This window comes from Lepidochelys kempii, chromosome 8 (assembly GCF_965140265.1).
Source record: "Lepidochelys kempii isolate rLepKem1 chromosome 8, rLepKem1.hap2, whole genome shotgun sequence".
NCBI lineage: Eukaryota > Metazoa > Chordata > Testudines > Cheloniidae > Lepidochelys > Lepidochelys kempii.
The window spans coordinates 98,664,296-98,682,963 of record NC_133263.1 but is presented as its reverse complement, the minus strand read 5'-3'; the positions used below and the strand labels follow the sequence as shown (position 1 = coordinate 98,682,963).

Genomic DNA, 18,668 nt, shown 5'->3' with positions numbered 1-18,668 from the left:
GTTTAAGATTTTGTGCTCTGTAGATTGCCCACAGGTCCCAGTATGGCCAATTGGGTGGCATAAAAACGGGTGGTGGTATCTATGGTTGTGCCTACCAGCTTTACCCAGGCATAAGAGGTTGTTGGTGAGAGCTTCCCAGTTTTGGGGAGGAATGACAAGGGGTATAAAGACCTGAATCATCCTCTTCATCCTCATCACTAGACAGTGGAGGTGCACGTCCGCTAGGAGTGCCTATTCCCCTCGGTCCTGGTCTGACTGGGGTACTGTTGGTGCCAAAGAGGGGTATTTCCGGCATGGAGGAGACTGCCAGGTCCGCCTGTCTGGTAAAAAGTTGCGGTACCAGGAAGGTCAGTGCCATGGATGGCAGTGTAGTATGCTCTGACAGTGCCGAGGTCTTGTAAGGCTGTGTATATGCAGCAGGTGGCGCCATTACACTAGCTGGTGCCAAGGCGTTCTTCAGCACTGTTGGTGCCGAGCTAGGGAGCCTAGTTTTAGCTCGTGCACCTGAGTGAGAGCCTGGCGGTGTCGGTGCCGTGGCTCCTCACGACATCTCAGTACCGGACAGTCCCGGTGCCTCTCGGTCCGAGGTTCTCGGTGCTGTCGGTATTGGGGCAGATTTCTCGCCAGGAGACCGCTTCTTCTTTGGGGGAATCTCTCTATGACGATGACTGTGACCAATGTTTGGTCTCCTTCTTCGATGCAGGGTCCTTTTACATGGTTTGTGTGGAGCCCTGCTGCTGGAGATGGTTGACCAGGAGGAGTCCTGGACTCTGGGTCAGAGGCTGGCCTGAGGGATTTCTCCATCATTAATAATTTTAGTTGGAGGTCCCTGGCTTTCAGTGTCCTGGCAGATAATTTTTTGCAACATGGACACTTCTGTGGTATATGGGTTTCCCCGAGAAAGTGGATGCACTGAGCGTGACCATCCGATACAGGAATAGATAGCCTGCAGGTCAGGCAATGTTTAAAGGCGGGGGAACCAGGAATGCCTGAGGAGGTCCAGATCTACAGAAACGGTCGTGGTGAGATCACCATCGGCGGGGACCTGCTGGTGGTGGTGGGGCAAACAATATATATATTTTAATGGGTAAATAAGGATTAGAAAACGGATGAAAACTGGCAAAAAGGATAAATAAAGATGGTAATATAAGCAATTCACAAGATAGACGGGCACTGCTGTTGCTCCGACTCAAGCCAAAGGTGGTAGAGAAGGAACTGAGGGATGGTTGACTGCAGAAGCTAAGTGGCAACTCGGAATGGCACGAGATGGCTACCACGCGTGCGCAGCCAACAGGGGCACTGCTACTACAAATCTCCAATTACAAGCGCAGGGCACCAAGACACCTCAAGTGAAGCACCTATAGGGACACTCCTTGAAGAAGAACCCACTATTTTCAGTTCTCTCAACTGTGCAAATCACACAGATTTAATACTTTAGATTCATAAAACATTTTAGGAAATCAAACTTCAGCTTTTTTCAATAAGGTTGTATAGGTGTAACACAGGGCAAGATTAAGCCTTATTATTGAACTTAGTTAACAATTCTGTTGCTGATGTGTAAACCAGACTAATCCAGTTCACCTCTAGCCAGCAGATTACCACAGTATTTAGTAAGAGGGAACCTAGGCTAATACAGTTTTAAGAGTGTTAGCTTGCATCTTGACAGTGGTTTACAACTATAGTAAACCAGGTCGACTGTGCTAATAAGATTGAAACACACATCCTTTTTGCCCATCAAGCTAGGGCTAGAGCACTCTACATAAAATGGTTGGAAAAAATGTTTAAATTGTCAAGGTGCCTATTTTAAATTCAACCTGAGGTGAAAGGCAAGCAGGGAAAATTTCAGCCCAAATACTCTCTCAAAGTTATAAGCAACTGAAAGCAGAAGCTTATCAGGGACTACATCAGGCAACTTTAACTACAGGTGTCACTAACTGTACTGGCTATAAGGATTCAAAAGTTATATACATTTTACTTTTTAGTTTTCTTTTGATTATTTTTAATAGTACCTCACTATGACTCCCTTGCTTTGGTTGTTCCCTCATTTCCATCAGCTCCACTTCTTCTTTCTTTCTACTGAATATCTTGTACAGGTATTGTAGATTGATTCATTTTGTGTGTCCACAGTAGTCAACACCAGAGGAGACAATGACCAGTGCAGAACAGGCTTCTGGCCATTCCCTCCTAGAGTATATTTTTAAAGCTGACAGATTTTTCTTACCTCCTCTGACTGTTCTCTGGTTTGTGCAGGTGAAGATCTTCTTCCTACTGTAAGTCGATGGCAAGGATAAGTGAGCCCCGATGCAGCTATAGTCATCTGCAACAAAACAGCAATTATTTATTAATGTAATTGTCTCATTTCAGAATAGTTTTGCTTTTTGGGTTAAAAACTGCACTGCAGAAGTCTGAATGAATGATACCAAGATAAAGACTGAAAAATTAAAATAATTCATCACATGAAAATTATTTAGGAAAAAAGCAACCATCATTGTACAATTACTGTTAATAGGCTTATATTGCAACATCCTCTCCTATGTGAAGAGCATCAATAATTATGTAAATAATAATTATATTTTAAAAAAATCAATTTGTTAACATGGAATCTCTATGTATAAAGTTTAATTAACACTAATACTGAAGACATATGTTATGCCTCCCATTTAAACATCTACACCCAGGAATTCAGCTGTGCTGGTGAACTTGCAGTCAGTGTAGGAAGAATATCTATTAATCAATCCTAAGGGAAAAGAAGAGGTATCTATTAGCTATTATCACACGCCTACATTTAAAATGAATGAAACAGTAACAGTAAAGACAGCAATTGCCTGAAAGACATGACAGTTAAATATCCAGTAATATGAGGAAATAATCTTAGAGGATCCAATTCTGTACCTTGCTCCAAGAACAGACTCATTAATTTCAGTGTGAATGAAAGTACTACTCAACATAAGTACATAAACACACATATTCTCTCACAGTACAAAGCCCCATAGACTCACATCACAATGAACAGTAAACACAGCATGCAGGAGTCATTGGCCAGCAATCTTCCTCAACATTTTGCAAGTCTTCACACAGCCTTGAAAGTGTGCCATATTGCATCCCATGCTCTCAGCCACACTGATGAACCACACTCACTGCGGGTGCCCCATGTCCTGGCACCAATCCCTGCAAAACTTGCTTTGACACTCTTCCTCTGCTCATCCAACCCACAGGTTCCACAAACTCAAGTTTTCTTTGTCTGACTAAACTGATATCAGATATCACTCCAGTTATGCTTTAAATTTGGGCGATTACCTACCTCATCATTTGTCATGTGAGAAGTATAGTTACTGTGCAGCAATCACCATTTCAATTTCAAAGCAGAAAGCCTCTTAATGTCCTGTTTCCTTAGCATCCACATCTCGCGTACATATAGCAAGATGCTGAAGACAAGAGGCTGCAGCGATTTCATTTTTACACTTCATGGTAACACACTTGCTTAGACTGTTGAAAGTCGGCTGAAAGTCGCTACAGCAGTGTCCCAAGTCCAACTCGAAGTTGGCTCTCCAAGAGATGTTTAGCATCCATTATAGTCATAGTACCCAGGTATTTAAATTATTCAATACACTGCTAAGGAAATAGGACACTTAGCAGCTTTCTTCCTCTACAGATTTGGATAGAAGTATCACCTATTTAATAGACTTAGATGTCACCATTGTCTTTGTTTTTTCATCTTTAGACCTAACGTATTCCACTACTGCTCTTTCTGGCAATTTTTGCACCCCTTCTTGCAATAATCCAATCAGGTCAATATCATCAGCAAAACACAGATGACTAATTTTTAATCCACCAATGAATATGCCCGCCTGTAAATTTCCATCAGTGGCTCATCTTAACATTTCTTCAAGAGAACAATGGAAGAGCATTGGTGATAGCATGCAGCCCTGTCTGACACCTATCCTTAAATCAAATCAACTACTTTGCTCACACCCTATGAACACTGAAGCCCTTGCACTTTCACAAAGAATTTGTATCAGCCTTGTTACATCTCCACCAAGTCTGACCAGCCGCGGGATAGCTCAAAGAGGTTTGTACCTTATCCTGTCAAACATCTTAGAAAAATCCACAAAGACATGGACCACTTTCCCATCATTCGCCAACACTTTCTCGCATAGCACAGGCAGACTAAATATTTGCTCCACTGTAACTCTTTTGGATCTAACCCTGGCTTGTTCTTCAGCCAGAAAGTTTTCCATCTTGAGCACAATTCTCTTCAGGATGATTGATTTTGATGGGAGTCAGGTGCCTAACTTGCTTAGGTGCTTCTGTAAATCCCATGAGGCATCTATCAGCATCTTTAGGTGCCTAAATACCTTTGAAAATTTGGCCCTTAGATTCTTAAAAACCTAAATTGCTTAAGCACTTTTGAAAATGTTACTCCTATGTCTTCCTCTAGTCCAGAGGGCTATAACCCCCAATACTCCACAATTATAAGTTTCTCCTCTAGCTAAAATGGCAGGGATCCTGTGTTCTTTTCTGGGTTCTATCCCTAATGCTGCCTGGGTGCAGTTTAGCTGCTGATCGTTGTCTCTCTTGTTTGGGGCCCTAAACTTGCTGCAATCTCATTTCTTGGAAAATCTGAAAAAAGGTATGTCAAGAGATTTCATCATTGACTAATTTAGATAATTATCTTTCATAAAACACAGGAATATTTTTATGCTCTGATCTAAAGTGCTTTATAAAAAGGTGGCTTTAAAAAAAAACCTCCAAAATTTAAGAAAAATGACTAATTTAAAAAAAGTAAAAAAAAATCAGCACTTTGAAATAAATTTTGAATTCTTTCTTTAAAAATAGATACCTATTAAGAAGTTTAATTTCCATTAATATGTAGCCAAATAGTTATGTCCTCTATAGTTAACTACAAATGATTGGGCTTGATACAGGAATTAATGGGTGACATTTATGTTATGCAGGAATGTCAGATTACATTATTAGGATGATTCTTTCTGGTCTTAAAATCTATGAAGTCAACCAAAGGTTTTCAATCATTTTCTGGGCAGTTTGAACAGATCTGAAATTATCATGCTAGGTTTTGTTTGGCAACAATTTCAACCTCTGTAGAATATGACCGTGGCAAAAGCTTTGGTTCTCTACCAGCATTATTGATTCGTATCAGGATGGTTCTAGATATGCGGTTTGCTACGATTCCTCTACAGAGTGATTACAGAATAGAAAAAATGTTTGCCATATCCTACAAAACACAATTACTATTTTGTTGTTTTCTTGGCCACGGGGTAATTTAAATTATATTTTTACACACACACACACACACACCCCGCTCCACCCCCTAATTAGGTTGTAAAAACTTAAGGATGGTGTACATTTGATCTATCTTTAACCAAAAGCCAAGAATAAATCATAAGGCTGAGATTTCATTTACGGTAGTGAGTACACCGGAAATGCCCTATTAATTTTTATCCACGATGCAAGCTGCTTTTATCACTTATGCGCTAGAGCTCACAAAGCTTTAATTTGCTGCAGGTTGAAGCAAGCTGATTAAGTACGCTAGTTACCAAGTGAATGCTACCTGCCTGGACTAGCCTACTGTCACATTACTGTAGCAGGGTTAAATAGCAGTTTAGTCACATTTTTAAAAAAACAACATTTACAGTCAAAAAGGATGTGACTAATAATAGTCCAGAACAAATGAAATATTAAAACAGGCATACAGGTCAAGCTCAATTATCTATGAAACTCTTGTGTCAACAGCACAAGAATTGTATTCTCCATTGTAACACTGGCATTGCCATTTTACATCTTACCTTGCATTCAGTAAGTTTATGAGATTTAGAAACAAACAACTGACAGCCACAAATTCTGAAACTTTGCCTAAGCTACCAAACTTGAAACATTATACAAAAATAATGGATAACTTAGATATGTGCTCTCACAAAAAGCAAGACCAAAAAATTAAGCCTTCCACAACAATAACATCCCTCAAGAACTGAAGCACAAAATGGTTCTCTTTTAGAAGGTCCCTACGACACAAGTATTAAATACTCTGTTTTGTATTCTCTATGTAAAGAGCCAACCAAAGTCAGAAGTTCAAGCACACAGTTCCTATACCCTTCTTCCATACTTAGCCTACATGGCTGTTTGTCTATCCTGCTTCTTATTTGCAATCCCTCTATCCGAGTGCCTCTCAAAAAAAGAACTAAAGCAAGAAAGAGTCCCACAGCAGAGTAGCTTTCACCCTCCTCTGCAAGGGGTTGTGGGAATGGGTTTTTTTTCTTTTCAAATGTGTGTGAGAGAATTTCTCTCCCCACTTCTACTTTTTCTGAGTAGCTCTCGCTGTCCAAAGGCTAGCCTGAAGAGGCAAGTTGCATTTCATACTGAAAGTCATCCATGGGCACTGTCACTTCCTCTGGGAGTTAAATAATCTTGATCCAGTTGCCAAGAAAGCTCTTTCCTTTGCTCTCAAGAGCAGGACTCTTGCCTTATACAGTTTAATCTTTGCTGTGGACATTGTCAAAGGAAATCATTGTTTCCAAATGTTTACATAACTTAGTTTAATGCTTTGGGTGGTCTTAAAGATGAGAGCTGCTACTTTGAATGAGGAGCCAGCGTAGTGAGTGGAGCATCAGGGTGATGTGCCTCAGCAGCCAGTGCTGCACAGAAGTCAGGCTTCTAAGTTTTGGACAAGTTGGAGCTTTTTTAAGGGGAATGCACTCATCCCCACATACAGTGAGGTGCAATAGTTCAGCTTGGAAGTCACAAAGGCATAATCACTGTATCCAAGTCATCATCCCACATGAAGGGAAACAACTTTCTTGCCAGCCTCAGATTGAAGGTGGTATTTTCAGCTGTAGCTAGTTGAGTGCCCAAGAGGATGTTCAAGTTATGAATCAAGATGACCACTGAAGAGCATCTTGAGAGTGGGAGATCTTATGGTGGTCACTAACTTTTCAAAATGTTGCCTTTTCCCTACCAGCATTAGCTCTCTCTTGCTCAGATACAGTTTCAGCCTCTTGCCTTTTATGCAATTGCAAATCTCAGCCAGGTTTCAGAGTAGCCGTGTTAGTCTGTATTCGCAAAAAGAAAAGGAGTACTTGTGGCACCTTAGAGACTAACCAATTTATTTGAGCGTAAGCTTTCGTGAGCTACAGCTCACTTCATCGGATGCATACTGTGGAAAGTACAGAAGATCTTTTTATACACACAAACCATGAAAAAATGGGTGTTTACAACTACAAAAGGTTTTCTCTCCCCCCACCCCATTCTCCTGCTGGTAATAGCTTATCTAAAGTGATCACTCTCCTTACAATGTATATGATAATCAAGTTGGGCCATTTCCAGCACAAATCCAGGGTTTAACAAGAACGTCTGGGGGGGAGGGTAGGAAAAAACAAGGGGAAATAGGTTACCTTGCATAATGACTTAGCCACTCCCAGTCTCTATTCAAGCCTCAGTTCATTGTATCCAATTTGCAAATGAATTCCAATTCAACAGTCTCTCGCTGGTGTCTGGTTTTGAAGTTTTTCTGTTGTAATATCGTAACTTTCATGTCTGTAATTCTGTGACCCGAGAGATTGAAGTGTTCTCCGACTGGTTTATGAATGTTATAGTTCTTGACATCTGATTTGTGTCCATTTATTCTTTTATGTAGAGACTGTCCCATTTGACCAATGTACGTGGCAGAGGGGCATTGCTGGCACATGATGGCATATATCACATTGGTGGATGTGCAGGTGAACGAGCCTCTGATAGTGTGGCTGATGTTATTAGGCCCTGTGATGGTGTCCCCTGAATAGATATGTGGGCACAACTGGCAACGGACTTTGTTGCAAGAATAGGTTCCTGGGTTAGTGGTTCTGTTGTGTGGTATGTGGTTGCTGGTGAGTATTTGCTTCAGGTTGGGGGGCTGTCTGTAGGCAAGGACTGGCCTGTCTCCCAAGATTTGTGAGAGTGTTGGGTCATCCTTCAGGATAGGTTGTAGATCCTTAATAATGCGTTGGAGGGGTTTTAGTTGGGGGCTGAAGGTGACGGCTAGTGGCATTCTGTTATTTCCTTTGTTAGGCCTGTCCTGTAGTAGGTGACTTCTGGGAACTCTTCTGGCTCTATCAATCTGTTTCTTCACTTCCGCAGGTGGGTACTGTAGTTGTAAGAATGCTTGATAGAGATCTTGTAGGTGTTTGTCTCTGTCTGAGGGGTTGGAGCAAATGCGATTGTATCGTAGAGCTTGGCTGTAGACACTGGATCGTGTGGTGTGGTCAGGGTGAAAGCTGGAGGCATGTAGGTAGGAATAGCGGTCAGTAGGTTTCCGGTATAGGGTGGTGTTTATGTGACCATCGTTTATTAGCACTGTAGTGTCCAGGAAGCGGATCTCTGTTGTGGAATGGACCAGGCTGAGGTTGATGGTGGGATGGAAATTGTTGAAATCATGGTGGAATTCCTCAAGGGCTTCTTTTCCATGGGTCCAGATGATGAAGATGTCATAAATATAGCGCAAGTAGAGTAGGGGCGTTAGGGGATGAGAGCTGAAGAAGCATTGTTCCAAGTCAGTCAAAAATGTTGACATACTGTGGGGCCATGCGGGTACCCATAGCAGTGCCGCTGATTTGAAGGTATACATTGTCCCCAAATGTAAAACAGTTATGGGTAACGACAAAGTCACAAAGTTCAGCCACCAGGTTAGCTGTGACATTATCGGGGATACTGTTCCTGACGGCTTGTATTCCATCTTAGTGTGGAATGTTGGTGTAGAGGGCTTCTACATCCATAGTGGCCAGGATGGTGTTATCAGGAAGATCACCGATGGACTGTAGTTTCCTCAGGAAGTCAGTGGTGTCTCGAAGGTAGCTGGGAGTGCTGGTAGTGTAGGGCCTGAGGAGGGAGTCTACATAGCCAGACAATCCTGCTGTCAGGGTGCCAATGCCTGAGATGATGGGGCGCCCAGGATTTCCAGATTTATGGATCTTGGGTAGTAGATAGAATATCCCAGGTCAGGGTTCCAGGGGTGTGTCTGTGCGGATTTGTTCTTGTGCTTTTTCAGGGAGTTTCTTGAGCAAATGCTGTAGTTTCTTTTGGTAACTCTCAGTGGGATCAGAGGGTAATGGCTTGTAGAAAGTGGTGTTGGAGAGCTGCCGAGCAGCCTCTTGTTCATATTCCAACCTATTCATGATGACAACAGCACCTCCTTTGTCAGCCTTTTTGATTATGATGTCAGAGTTGTTTCTGAGGCTGTGGATGGCATTGTGTGCCACACGGCTGAGGTTGTGGGGCAAGTGATGCTGCTTTTCCACAATTTCAGCCTGTGCATGTCGGCGGAAGCACTCTATGTAGAAGTCCAGTCTGCTGTCTCAACCTTCAGGAGGAGTCCACCTAGAATCCTTCTTTTTGTAGTGTTGGTAGGGAGGTCTCTGTGGATTAGTATGTTGTTCAGAGGTGTGTTGGAAATATTCCTTGAGTCGGAGACGTCGAAAATAGGATTCTAGGTCACCACAGAACTGTATCATGTTCGTGGGGGTTGAGGGGCAGAAGGAGAGGCCCCGAGATAGCCCAGCAGAAGGAGCTGTCCTAAGAGTATAGTTGGATAGGTTAACAATACTGCTGGGTGGGTTGAGGGAACCATTGCTGTGGCCCCTTGTGGCATGTAGTAGTTTAGAGAGTGTAGTGTCCTTTTTCTTTTGTAGAGAAGCAAAGTGTGTGTTGTAAATGGCTTGTCTAGTTTTAGTAAAGTCCAGCCACGAGGAAGTTTGGGTGGAAGGTTGGTTTTTTATGAGAGTATCCAGTTTTGAGAGTTCATTCTTTATCTTTCCCTATTTGCTGTAGAGGATATTGATCAGGTGATTCCGCAGTTTCTTTGAGAGCGTGTGGCACAAGCTGTCAGCATAGTCTGTGTGATATGTAGATTGTAATGGATTTTTTTACCTTCAGTCCTTTTGGTACGATGTCCATCTGTTTGCATTTGGAAAGGAAGATGATGTCTGTCTGTATCTGTACAAGTTTTTTCATGCAGTTGATAGATTTCCACTCCATATGGCGAAATGCAGTGCCTTGCATAATGACAGGTTTCAGAGTAACAGCCGTGTTAGTCTATATTCGCAAAAAGAAAAAGAGTACTTGTGGCACCTTAGAGACTAACCAATTTATCTGAGCATAAGCTTTCGTGAGCTACAGCTCACTTCATCGGATGCATACTGTGGAAAGTACAGAAGATCTTTTTATACACACAAACCATGAAAAAAGGGTGTTTACCACTACAAAAGGTTTTCTCTCCCCCCACCCCACTCTTCTGTTGGTAATAGCTTATCTAAAGTGATCACTCTCCTTATAATGTGTATGATAATCAAGGTGGGCCATTTCCAGCACAAATCCAGGTTTTCTCCCCATCGCCCCCACAAACCCACTCTCCTGTTGGTAATAGCTTATCTAAAGTGATCACTCTCCTTACAATGTGTATGATAATCAAGGTGGGCCATTTCCAGCACAAATCCAGGGTTTAACAAGAACTTCTGAGGGGGTGTGGGGTAGGAAAAAACAAGGGGAAATAGGGGAAATCTCAGCCAGTCACTAAGAGAGCTGGAGATAATGCTATCAGCATCAGGAATGAGATATAGAACTGGGTATTATCCATGTATAGTTTTACATATTACGTATAAAAACGGTTCCCTTGAGGCACCAACCAAGACTGGGGCCCCATTGTGCAAGGCATTGCACATGCAAACAGTGAGAGACTGCCCATGCCTGAGGTGCTTACAGTCTAAACAGACAACAGGTGCAAAGCGGAACAGAGACAGAGAAGTGAAGTGACTTGCCCAAACTCACACAGAAGATCAGTGAACGGCACCCAGGTCTCCAGACTGCAAGTCCAGTGCCATATACATCACATCATACTGCTTCACTTGAGACCATGAATTCTTACAGTTTCCACATGTGGCTTTATATAGACATTGAACAGGATGGGTGATAGAACAGAGACTTGAAGGATTCCACAGGCGAGAGCTGTGGCAGGAGAAGACAAACTGATGGGACAACATCCTGATGTCTTGCATAACTTCAACCTGCCAGTTAATATGCAACTGTCAATGCTACGCTCAGGCACTAATAGAGCTCAGAGCTGATGTATTATTTTATTGTTAAAAGAAATAATTCTACACACAAATGTTTGAAATTTAGAGACAAAAGTGAACCAAATGTTCACCCATGCATTCAAAATTTAGGGCACCAAATACATTTTCAAATGCTAGGTACAACACTACTTCTAACTGCCAAACCCACAAACTTACCCTGGGATCTAAAAATCAAGCTGTACTTGTTCTGATCTGTGCAGAGTAAGAGGTTCTCCAAGCCGGATTCTTGTCTGGAGTCACCCAGGAAAGAGGGGAAGGATGGTCCAGTGGTTAGGGAATTAGCCAAGGACTTGGGAGATTTATGTTCAATTTCCTGCTCAGCTACAGACTCCCTGTGTGACCTCGGGCAAGTCACTTGAGCGCTCTGTGCCTCAGTTCCTCATCTATACAATGGGAACAACAGCATTTCTCTGATAAATACATTAAAGAATGTGAGATGCTCAGATACAATGGTGATGGGGGTCATGTAAGTATCCAGGGACAGAACCAAGATAATCTAATTCTTAATGCTTTAACCAGAAGTCCACCTGTTCTCTCAGTAAGAAGGTGCTATTTTTACATAGTCATTTTGCATGGCAGAACTGTGTGCTTCAAGGCCATGCAAGGAGAGAGTTTGTTCAAGGTGCATTTCATGAGCATGGAGGTGGGAGGGGACACAAGTTACTTACCATAACCATAGTTCTTCAAGAGTGTTGGCTCAGAATATTCAGAATTGTGGGAGCTCAGAGTCTTCTAAAGAGCAGAGTCTGTTGGGGCCACTCATTTTTCCTGTTCATGTAGGTTTCCACAAATAGAAATGGAAGAGTGGCCCCCGCTGCCCTTCAGTTCCTTACTCTAATTCAGGGCTATTTAACCATGACTCTGAGGTGCGGGGGACGGGGAGGGGGGACGGGAAAGGAAGATGCATGCGTACTGTGCCTGTGCAGAAGCAACACTCACTAAGAAGTGAGCTACTGATAACATCCTTCTCTTTATACATTGTGATGGCTTCTGTATATTCCCACTTGTGGGTGTTTAATAAGCACAAAGGTGGATTGAGGAGTTCTATTTGAACCCAGACCACAGAACTGGTCTCCAAAAGCGAGCATCAGTTCTGCCAGCTGTGTCAAGAAAGCATTAGTTAAAACGTGACTGCAGATTTCTTCTCCCAAGCTAGGTCTCAGATTTGGAAGTCAAGCTGAGGGAGAAAATACTGCTTACAAGAAAATACAGAGCTTCTAGCCTGCAAAATTCTCTGATGAAAACAGTGCAAAGGCATGCTATCGTAGCTGCCTTAGGCATAGCAGAATGTACTCTGATATACAGGTTGCCAAGTTCATAACAATCACATTTGCTCTGTCCGATCTATTTGGACAGTCTTTAAGCTGTGATAGACTGGGCCCTGATCTTACCCTACTTACTGCAACTTTAGCATAGATTGATCCTATCAAGACATAAGTCTTCCTAGACATCCAAAGAATGGAGCCTGATCTCCCTTGGTGTGAATGAAACTGAGGGAAAAAAATACACCCACCCCAGTGAAATGATTCCAATGGAATCAAAGGTCACATTAGACAGAAATTTGGTGTGGGAACAAAGGCAGGACCACCTTTTTCATATGGAATACAGCATAGGGAGGATTAACTACTAGGCCAGTATCCTCTTACTAACTCTCATGGTTGATGTCATAGGTGTGAGGGATGCCCTTTTCACAGAGAGACAGTCCAGAGAAAAGTCTGACAAATAGCTGGCCAGAGGCCCCATAAGTTTTATGAGAACAAGATTCCAATCACCTGGCAAAGGAAGTTCATATTTCTCAGGCAACTCGCATGAACATGTCCCACCACAGTTACAAAAGCAAAACTAATGCATGGAGAATTCAATCTCCTTTGCCATGGCAATCACAGCAAAACAATCCATAAAAACATAGAGCTGGAAGGGACCTTGAGAGGTCATCTAGTCCACCCCACTGCACTGTGGCAGGACCAAGTAAACCTAGACCATCCATGATAGGTGTTTGTCCAACTTGTTTTTTAACAATGGGGATTTCACAACCCCCCTTGGTAATCTATTCCAATATTTAACTATCCATATGGTGAAAAAGTTATTCCTAATATCTAACCTTGCTACAGAATAAGCCAATTGCTTCCTGTCCTACTTTCAGTGGATCCAGAGACCAACCGATCACCTCCTCTTCATAACAGCCCTTAACATATTTGAACACTTACCAGATCCCCTCTCTCAGTCTTCTTTTCTCAAGACTAAATATGTCCAGTTTTTTTTAAAACTTTTCATGTAGCAATCCTTTCCATAAACCTGGATAGTGCAGGTTATATTGCTGCATCTGAGATCTATGGTCTCGCCCAGGTATAAATCGGGGTGGAGGGGGGGTGGTGCTGGCACGGCCCCTTCCTCTGGAATGTATTCCTCCTCTGCAGTCTGAAATAGCCTGAAAGTAAGCGTTGATCCACATCTCTTTTACGAGGGCTGCTGAAGAAGCAAATATTGTTGATGACAACATTTAGGAAAAAATGGAAATTTGGTTTATCTTGTGCTGTTTGGTTATTCAGTAGCATATGTAGTGGGGCTACTGTTGCTTTCACTTTAGCATATTTTAAGTATTTGTTAGAGGCACCTATCCCTCTTGTTCCTTTTAATAAATTTAAATAATTAAATAACCCTTGCAATGGAAGGTGGAAAGCTGAAGTGACAGTCAAATACACCCTGATCAAATTCAAACAAACACAGTTTTGACTGCTGTAATAGAAAGTACAAGTACAAGATAATGCAACTTGAAAGTGACATAATACCATCTAGGACCCGAGTTGCTCAGATGGAGAATCTGTTCCAATTCATTAGATTAAGTTTGGTCAAAATCTCCTATATCATTTTTGGACTTCAGCAGAAAAGCCTTGTTCAAGTGGCCCCCGCAAAACAGAAGTCAAGAAGTCAACCTCAGAAACTCTGGATCTGAGTGGAGACTCATGTACAAACCCTGAGCAAAGAGATCAGGTAGATTGGTAATTAGGATTGAAGTCTTCGACATCAGAACCAGGATGTCAGAGATCAAAAGTGCCAACCCCTGTTACTACTATCAATAAAATCCTGGATCTGTCTTGTCCAATTTTCCAAAAGACCTTCTGAATCAGAGGGAACACGGAGGAACTCTTGACCCCAGGCAAGGAGAATGATTCTGTCAGTGATGCTAGATCTCAACTGCCCTTGGAGCAGACACAGAAGCAATGAACATTAATTACCCTTGGTGGCAAAGAGACCAAGCGGAAGTTTACCCCAGTTGACTTTTAAAATAAATAAAGGCTAAAAAGAAATTTGACTTATTGTTCTACAGCACTCAGACAATATAGAAAATAATCCAATTAACTTATTATCAACTGAATAATTATCTTTACTTGTGTGGAATCTGTTCCAGCAGGAATTGAACAGGGAAATTTTTGCAGCAGGGCTTCCTACCTAGCTAAAGGAGAGTCTGCTTTGTGTGTACTAATCCTAGTTGAAACAGATATGCAACAGGCACATAACACAAAATATACACATTACTATATTCAATTTCCTTTGTGTGACTAATTCCCAGCCCTACTCAAGGCCAGACAGTGGCTAGCCTCTGCATGACCATGCAAGAGAAGACAAACGTTCTATGAGCTGCCCTACAGTTCCAGCAGCTTTAAAAGGAGGTGGAGTGAGGCTACAACCTCATCATCCCCACTGCAATGGACAGCAAAGTGGGACAGGTATGTCAGAAGGGGCACAAAAGAACCTCTCCAAGAGTGATGTAACTGTTGTGTTGGTGTGTGCTGCCTGCCAGTTCATTCTGCACAATCCAACTGCAGTGCAGTCCCCCTAGTGTTCTTCGGTGTCCAACAATCTAGCTTTTAAAATCCAAGGAGCTCAAACCCATTCAGATCACCAAATCCTTGATCTTTTAAACAGCCAGCCACTGGCTCTAGCTTCAGTTTCCTGTAACCCTGCCATAACTAGCCAAGCGAAGTGAAGCCCTTTACTCAACTCGATGGCATTTCTCTGTCAGTCTGTAACGCGATAACTTTTGAAAACTAAGTTCAATCAATTTCAAAATTTCAGGAAACGTTCTAGGCATTGATGGGCAGAATCTAATTGATTTTGCTCACAATCAGAAAACCTAAAAGCCTGATTTTCACTAGTGTGACCAGTGTCCTCACTGTTGCTGAATTTGATTAAGCCAAAACAAAAAATTTGAAAAGCTAGTAAATATAAAACTTAAATTGGTAGAAAAATCTTCTTCGTTTTTAGAATGGTTTAATCTAAAAATTTTAAACATTAACAGAATTTTAAGAAATTCTTAAGTATCTTTTGTATCTTGAAGGGAATAAGGGAGCAGAAAGAGGGACAGGTGTGAAGAGAAACCTGTCTGCTTGGGGCAGCAAGTGGACACTAGGGATGTACATAGGGATGTGGGTGGAAAGGAGCGATGAACCGACGGACAGTCACAGTGCAAAGTCAAAGTAAAATCTAAACTACTCAGGGATCTCACAGCACCACTACCACCAGCCATCTCACCCCAAAAGAGGGAGGAAGGGCAAGAGCAGCAGAGATACATGCATTGTGTCCTCTCTCCTTCTGGAGGGACAGAATGAGTGATTCATAGCCAGTCCTATTAACGCACTTGCTCTCTCACATTCAAGTAACAGCCTAGGTTGCACCAAACCACCACTCCGATGCTCCTTCCACATTTCAAACTCTGTGCAAGCCTTTTTTTAAACCAGCAATCAAAAATGAAATAAAAATAAAAAAGGACAGGTTACACACCACAATTAGTAGTTCTGCAATTTCACATTTGAGTTCCTACAGAACTCTTGGGTGAATACCATCTGGTCCTGGTGACTTATTAATATTTAATTTATCAATTTGTTTCAATGACACCTCAATTGGGGACAGTTCCTTAGATTTGTCAACTAAAAAGAATGGCTCAGGTGTGGGAATTTTCCTCACATCCTCAGCTATGAAGACCAATGCAAAGAATTCATTTAGTTTCTCCAAAATTAGGTGCAAAGTGTGGCATAAGTAAGTAATGAAGTGTGTGACTCTATTACTTATTTGCCCCAATATCAGTGTGCAAGTTTGTTATACTAACAGTCTGAATATTTTAGAAAACACTGCAGAGAAGAGTTATTTCAGATTATCTCAGCAAAGTAAATAAGGGTAAAATTTCACACAAAGCCCAAGTAATCACGTCCAAGCCCCAAATCCCACTCAACAGCTATTAATACAGTATATGGGTTAAAATAGAAGCAGCTGCATCTCTGGATCCTTACACAGGAGTTTAGAACCACAGGATACAGCAACGATACTCAAATAACAGATTGTCAGTAGTAACCATACTGCAATTCGACACTGACTGTGGGAACAACGGCAATGATATCTCAAAAGAAAACTTCAAAGTCAGGTGATTCGCTGACTGAATTCAGAACTCTGTTTATTAAAGGTTGCCATAACAGATTGCGGTACATGCATGGGGATTATACCATACATAGGTCATGCTAGGAGTCTTTCTTCAAAACTAATGATGTGATTCAACATGTGCTGCCAAGGAACTGAAACTACTTGAAAGAAACTCCCTGAAATGGGACCTTCACTTGGTTGAAAACATGTTACGTTTAGTGACTAATTCATTTGCTCATAGTGAACATTTCTGCCAAACTGTTTTTGCTTCTTTATATAGGTTTCAGATCACAACATGTAATTAATAACTATGCAGAAATCAAAATGCTTATATCCAAATACCAAACAGTCAGAGGGAATACCCATGAAAATGGTTTGCACTTGCCTAATGATTATCCCTATGAAAAGAAGATCAGATCATGGATGGCTTTTTTCCTGCATACTTTAACCTCATTAAATAACAAAAAAATATAAACAGAGGCAGAGGGAGCTTTTTTAGGCACCTCAGTGTGCTTATTTAACTTAAAATGTAATAATCCTACACAGGTTGTAACATCATCAACGCATGGTTGTGGAAATATCAGTGTCATTTCAGATGTGGGAAATTATTATTGTATGAAGCTTACAGGACCCCTCCTCTGAAGACTATCATATGCAACAGAAAAAAACATCCACTTTGACATGGAAACTTCCAGTCCTAACTATTTCACTGGACCATGTCTCTGTGCTATACTACCAGTCCAGTTTCACTGGAAGCAATATGGGGAAGGGACCACATTTTTCCTATGGTCCAAGTATGCTGAGAGCATAAGAAACATAAAACTTGTTAGTCAGTTCCCTGGATTTTTGAGACTGAGGGGTAAGTAGCATGACATCTGGTAAGAAGCATTTCCATGGCTTCCAGGCTCAGCACACGCTCTATCTCCATGTTCAGGGACTTGAAATTGTAGTGCAGGAGGGAATTCTCTTGCCCCTTGGTCTGGACAGACTGTAGTTGAAGATGTCTGGGAGGCATATTCACTAAGAAGAAGGGATCATCAGTGATGCATACATTTCAGTAGAAAAGACAAATTCAAACACGCTTTTCTTCCCTACTCCGACAAGGTGTCTTCATGCAAAAAATCCCTTTTCCACCACCTCTCAATGTGAATTAGGAATTTAGTGTAATCTGGAAGTTAGTGACTCCATAAACATACACATTATACATACATACATAAACAGACACATTACAATGGCTTCAAAAAAAAAAACAAAAAACGGAACAGACACTTCTCAGCAGGGCCAGATCAGGGCATAGGCACTACAGGCCTGTGCCTGGGAACTCAGCTCCTAAAGGCACGGGATGAAATCAGAATCTCAGTTTTCAAATTACATTGCTAGCCCTCATAGTTAAGAAGAAAAAGCTTGAAAAAGTAACAAGTGCTACCGATGCAATGAAATCTGCAGCCACCAACAGCAGAGGGAGGAAGCTGTCAAACCCCACACCTACTACCAGAGCAGACTAGGCCCCTGCTGCACATGGGTGGGGATGGGGGGAGAGGAAGGAGAGGAGAGGTTGCCATTACAGTAGCTCTGCGGTGGGCACCCTGATGCTGCTGGGGAGTAGTGGCTACGATCACCAGTCAAAGGAAGAGGGACATCTTCCTGGCTCTCCTACGTGAACAGGGAAGGGTGAGGGCAGCCAGGAAGCGGGTAGGTTGTCCCCTTGCCAGTACACTCTGGGTCACCAGGGAAGGAAGCCACACAGCTATTACAGAATCTCCCAGTAGCTAAGGGGAAAGGGAGGCCCAGCCTCTGCAACTCTGGGGTAGCTGGGGTTGCCACTCCTGGCTCCCAGGCTGGCTAACAGACCTAGCATATCACACTGCTTTACCCTGACCATGCTGTTCCAGTGAGATTCCAAAACAGCTAGTTTTGCCCGACCCAGCAAAAAGTTAGCCAGCCAGGAAACCAGCCAGCACTGTACCTCTGAGAACAAACAGGGGCTTAGAGAAAACCAGTCCCAAACCACTGAAAAGCTGCTGCAAAGAACCAAAAAGAGGAATCAAATGGGGGTAACGTACAAAAAAATGAAACAGTGGCTGAAGCTGAACAGGAAGGGCACTGCACAGACACTTCACGGGTCGTAGTGCATAAAAC

At 42.2% G+C, this 18,668-nt stretch overlaps 1 protein-coding gene across 2 annotated transcripts in view; it reads right to left on the bottom strand.

The window, feature by feature from the left end:
- FAF1 (Fas associated factor 1) overlaps positions 1-18,668 on the bottom strand; it is a 303,693-nt gene that overhangs the window by 99,218 nt on the left and 185,807 nt on the right. For both annotated transcript variants that reach the window (XM_073357756.1, XM_073357758.1), the window contains exon 9: positions 2,222-2,317. In XM_073357756.1, coding sequence (XP_073213857.1) covers positions 2,222-2,317 — 96 coding nt within the window. The remainder of the gene's footprint in view (positions 1-2,221; positions 2,318-18,668) is intronic.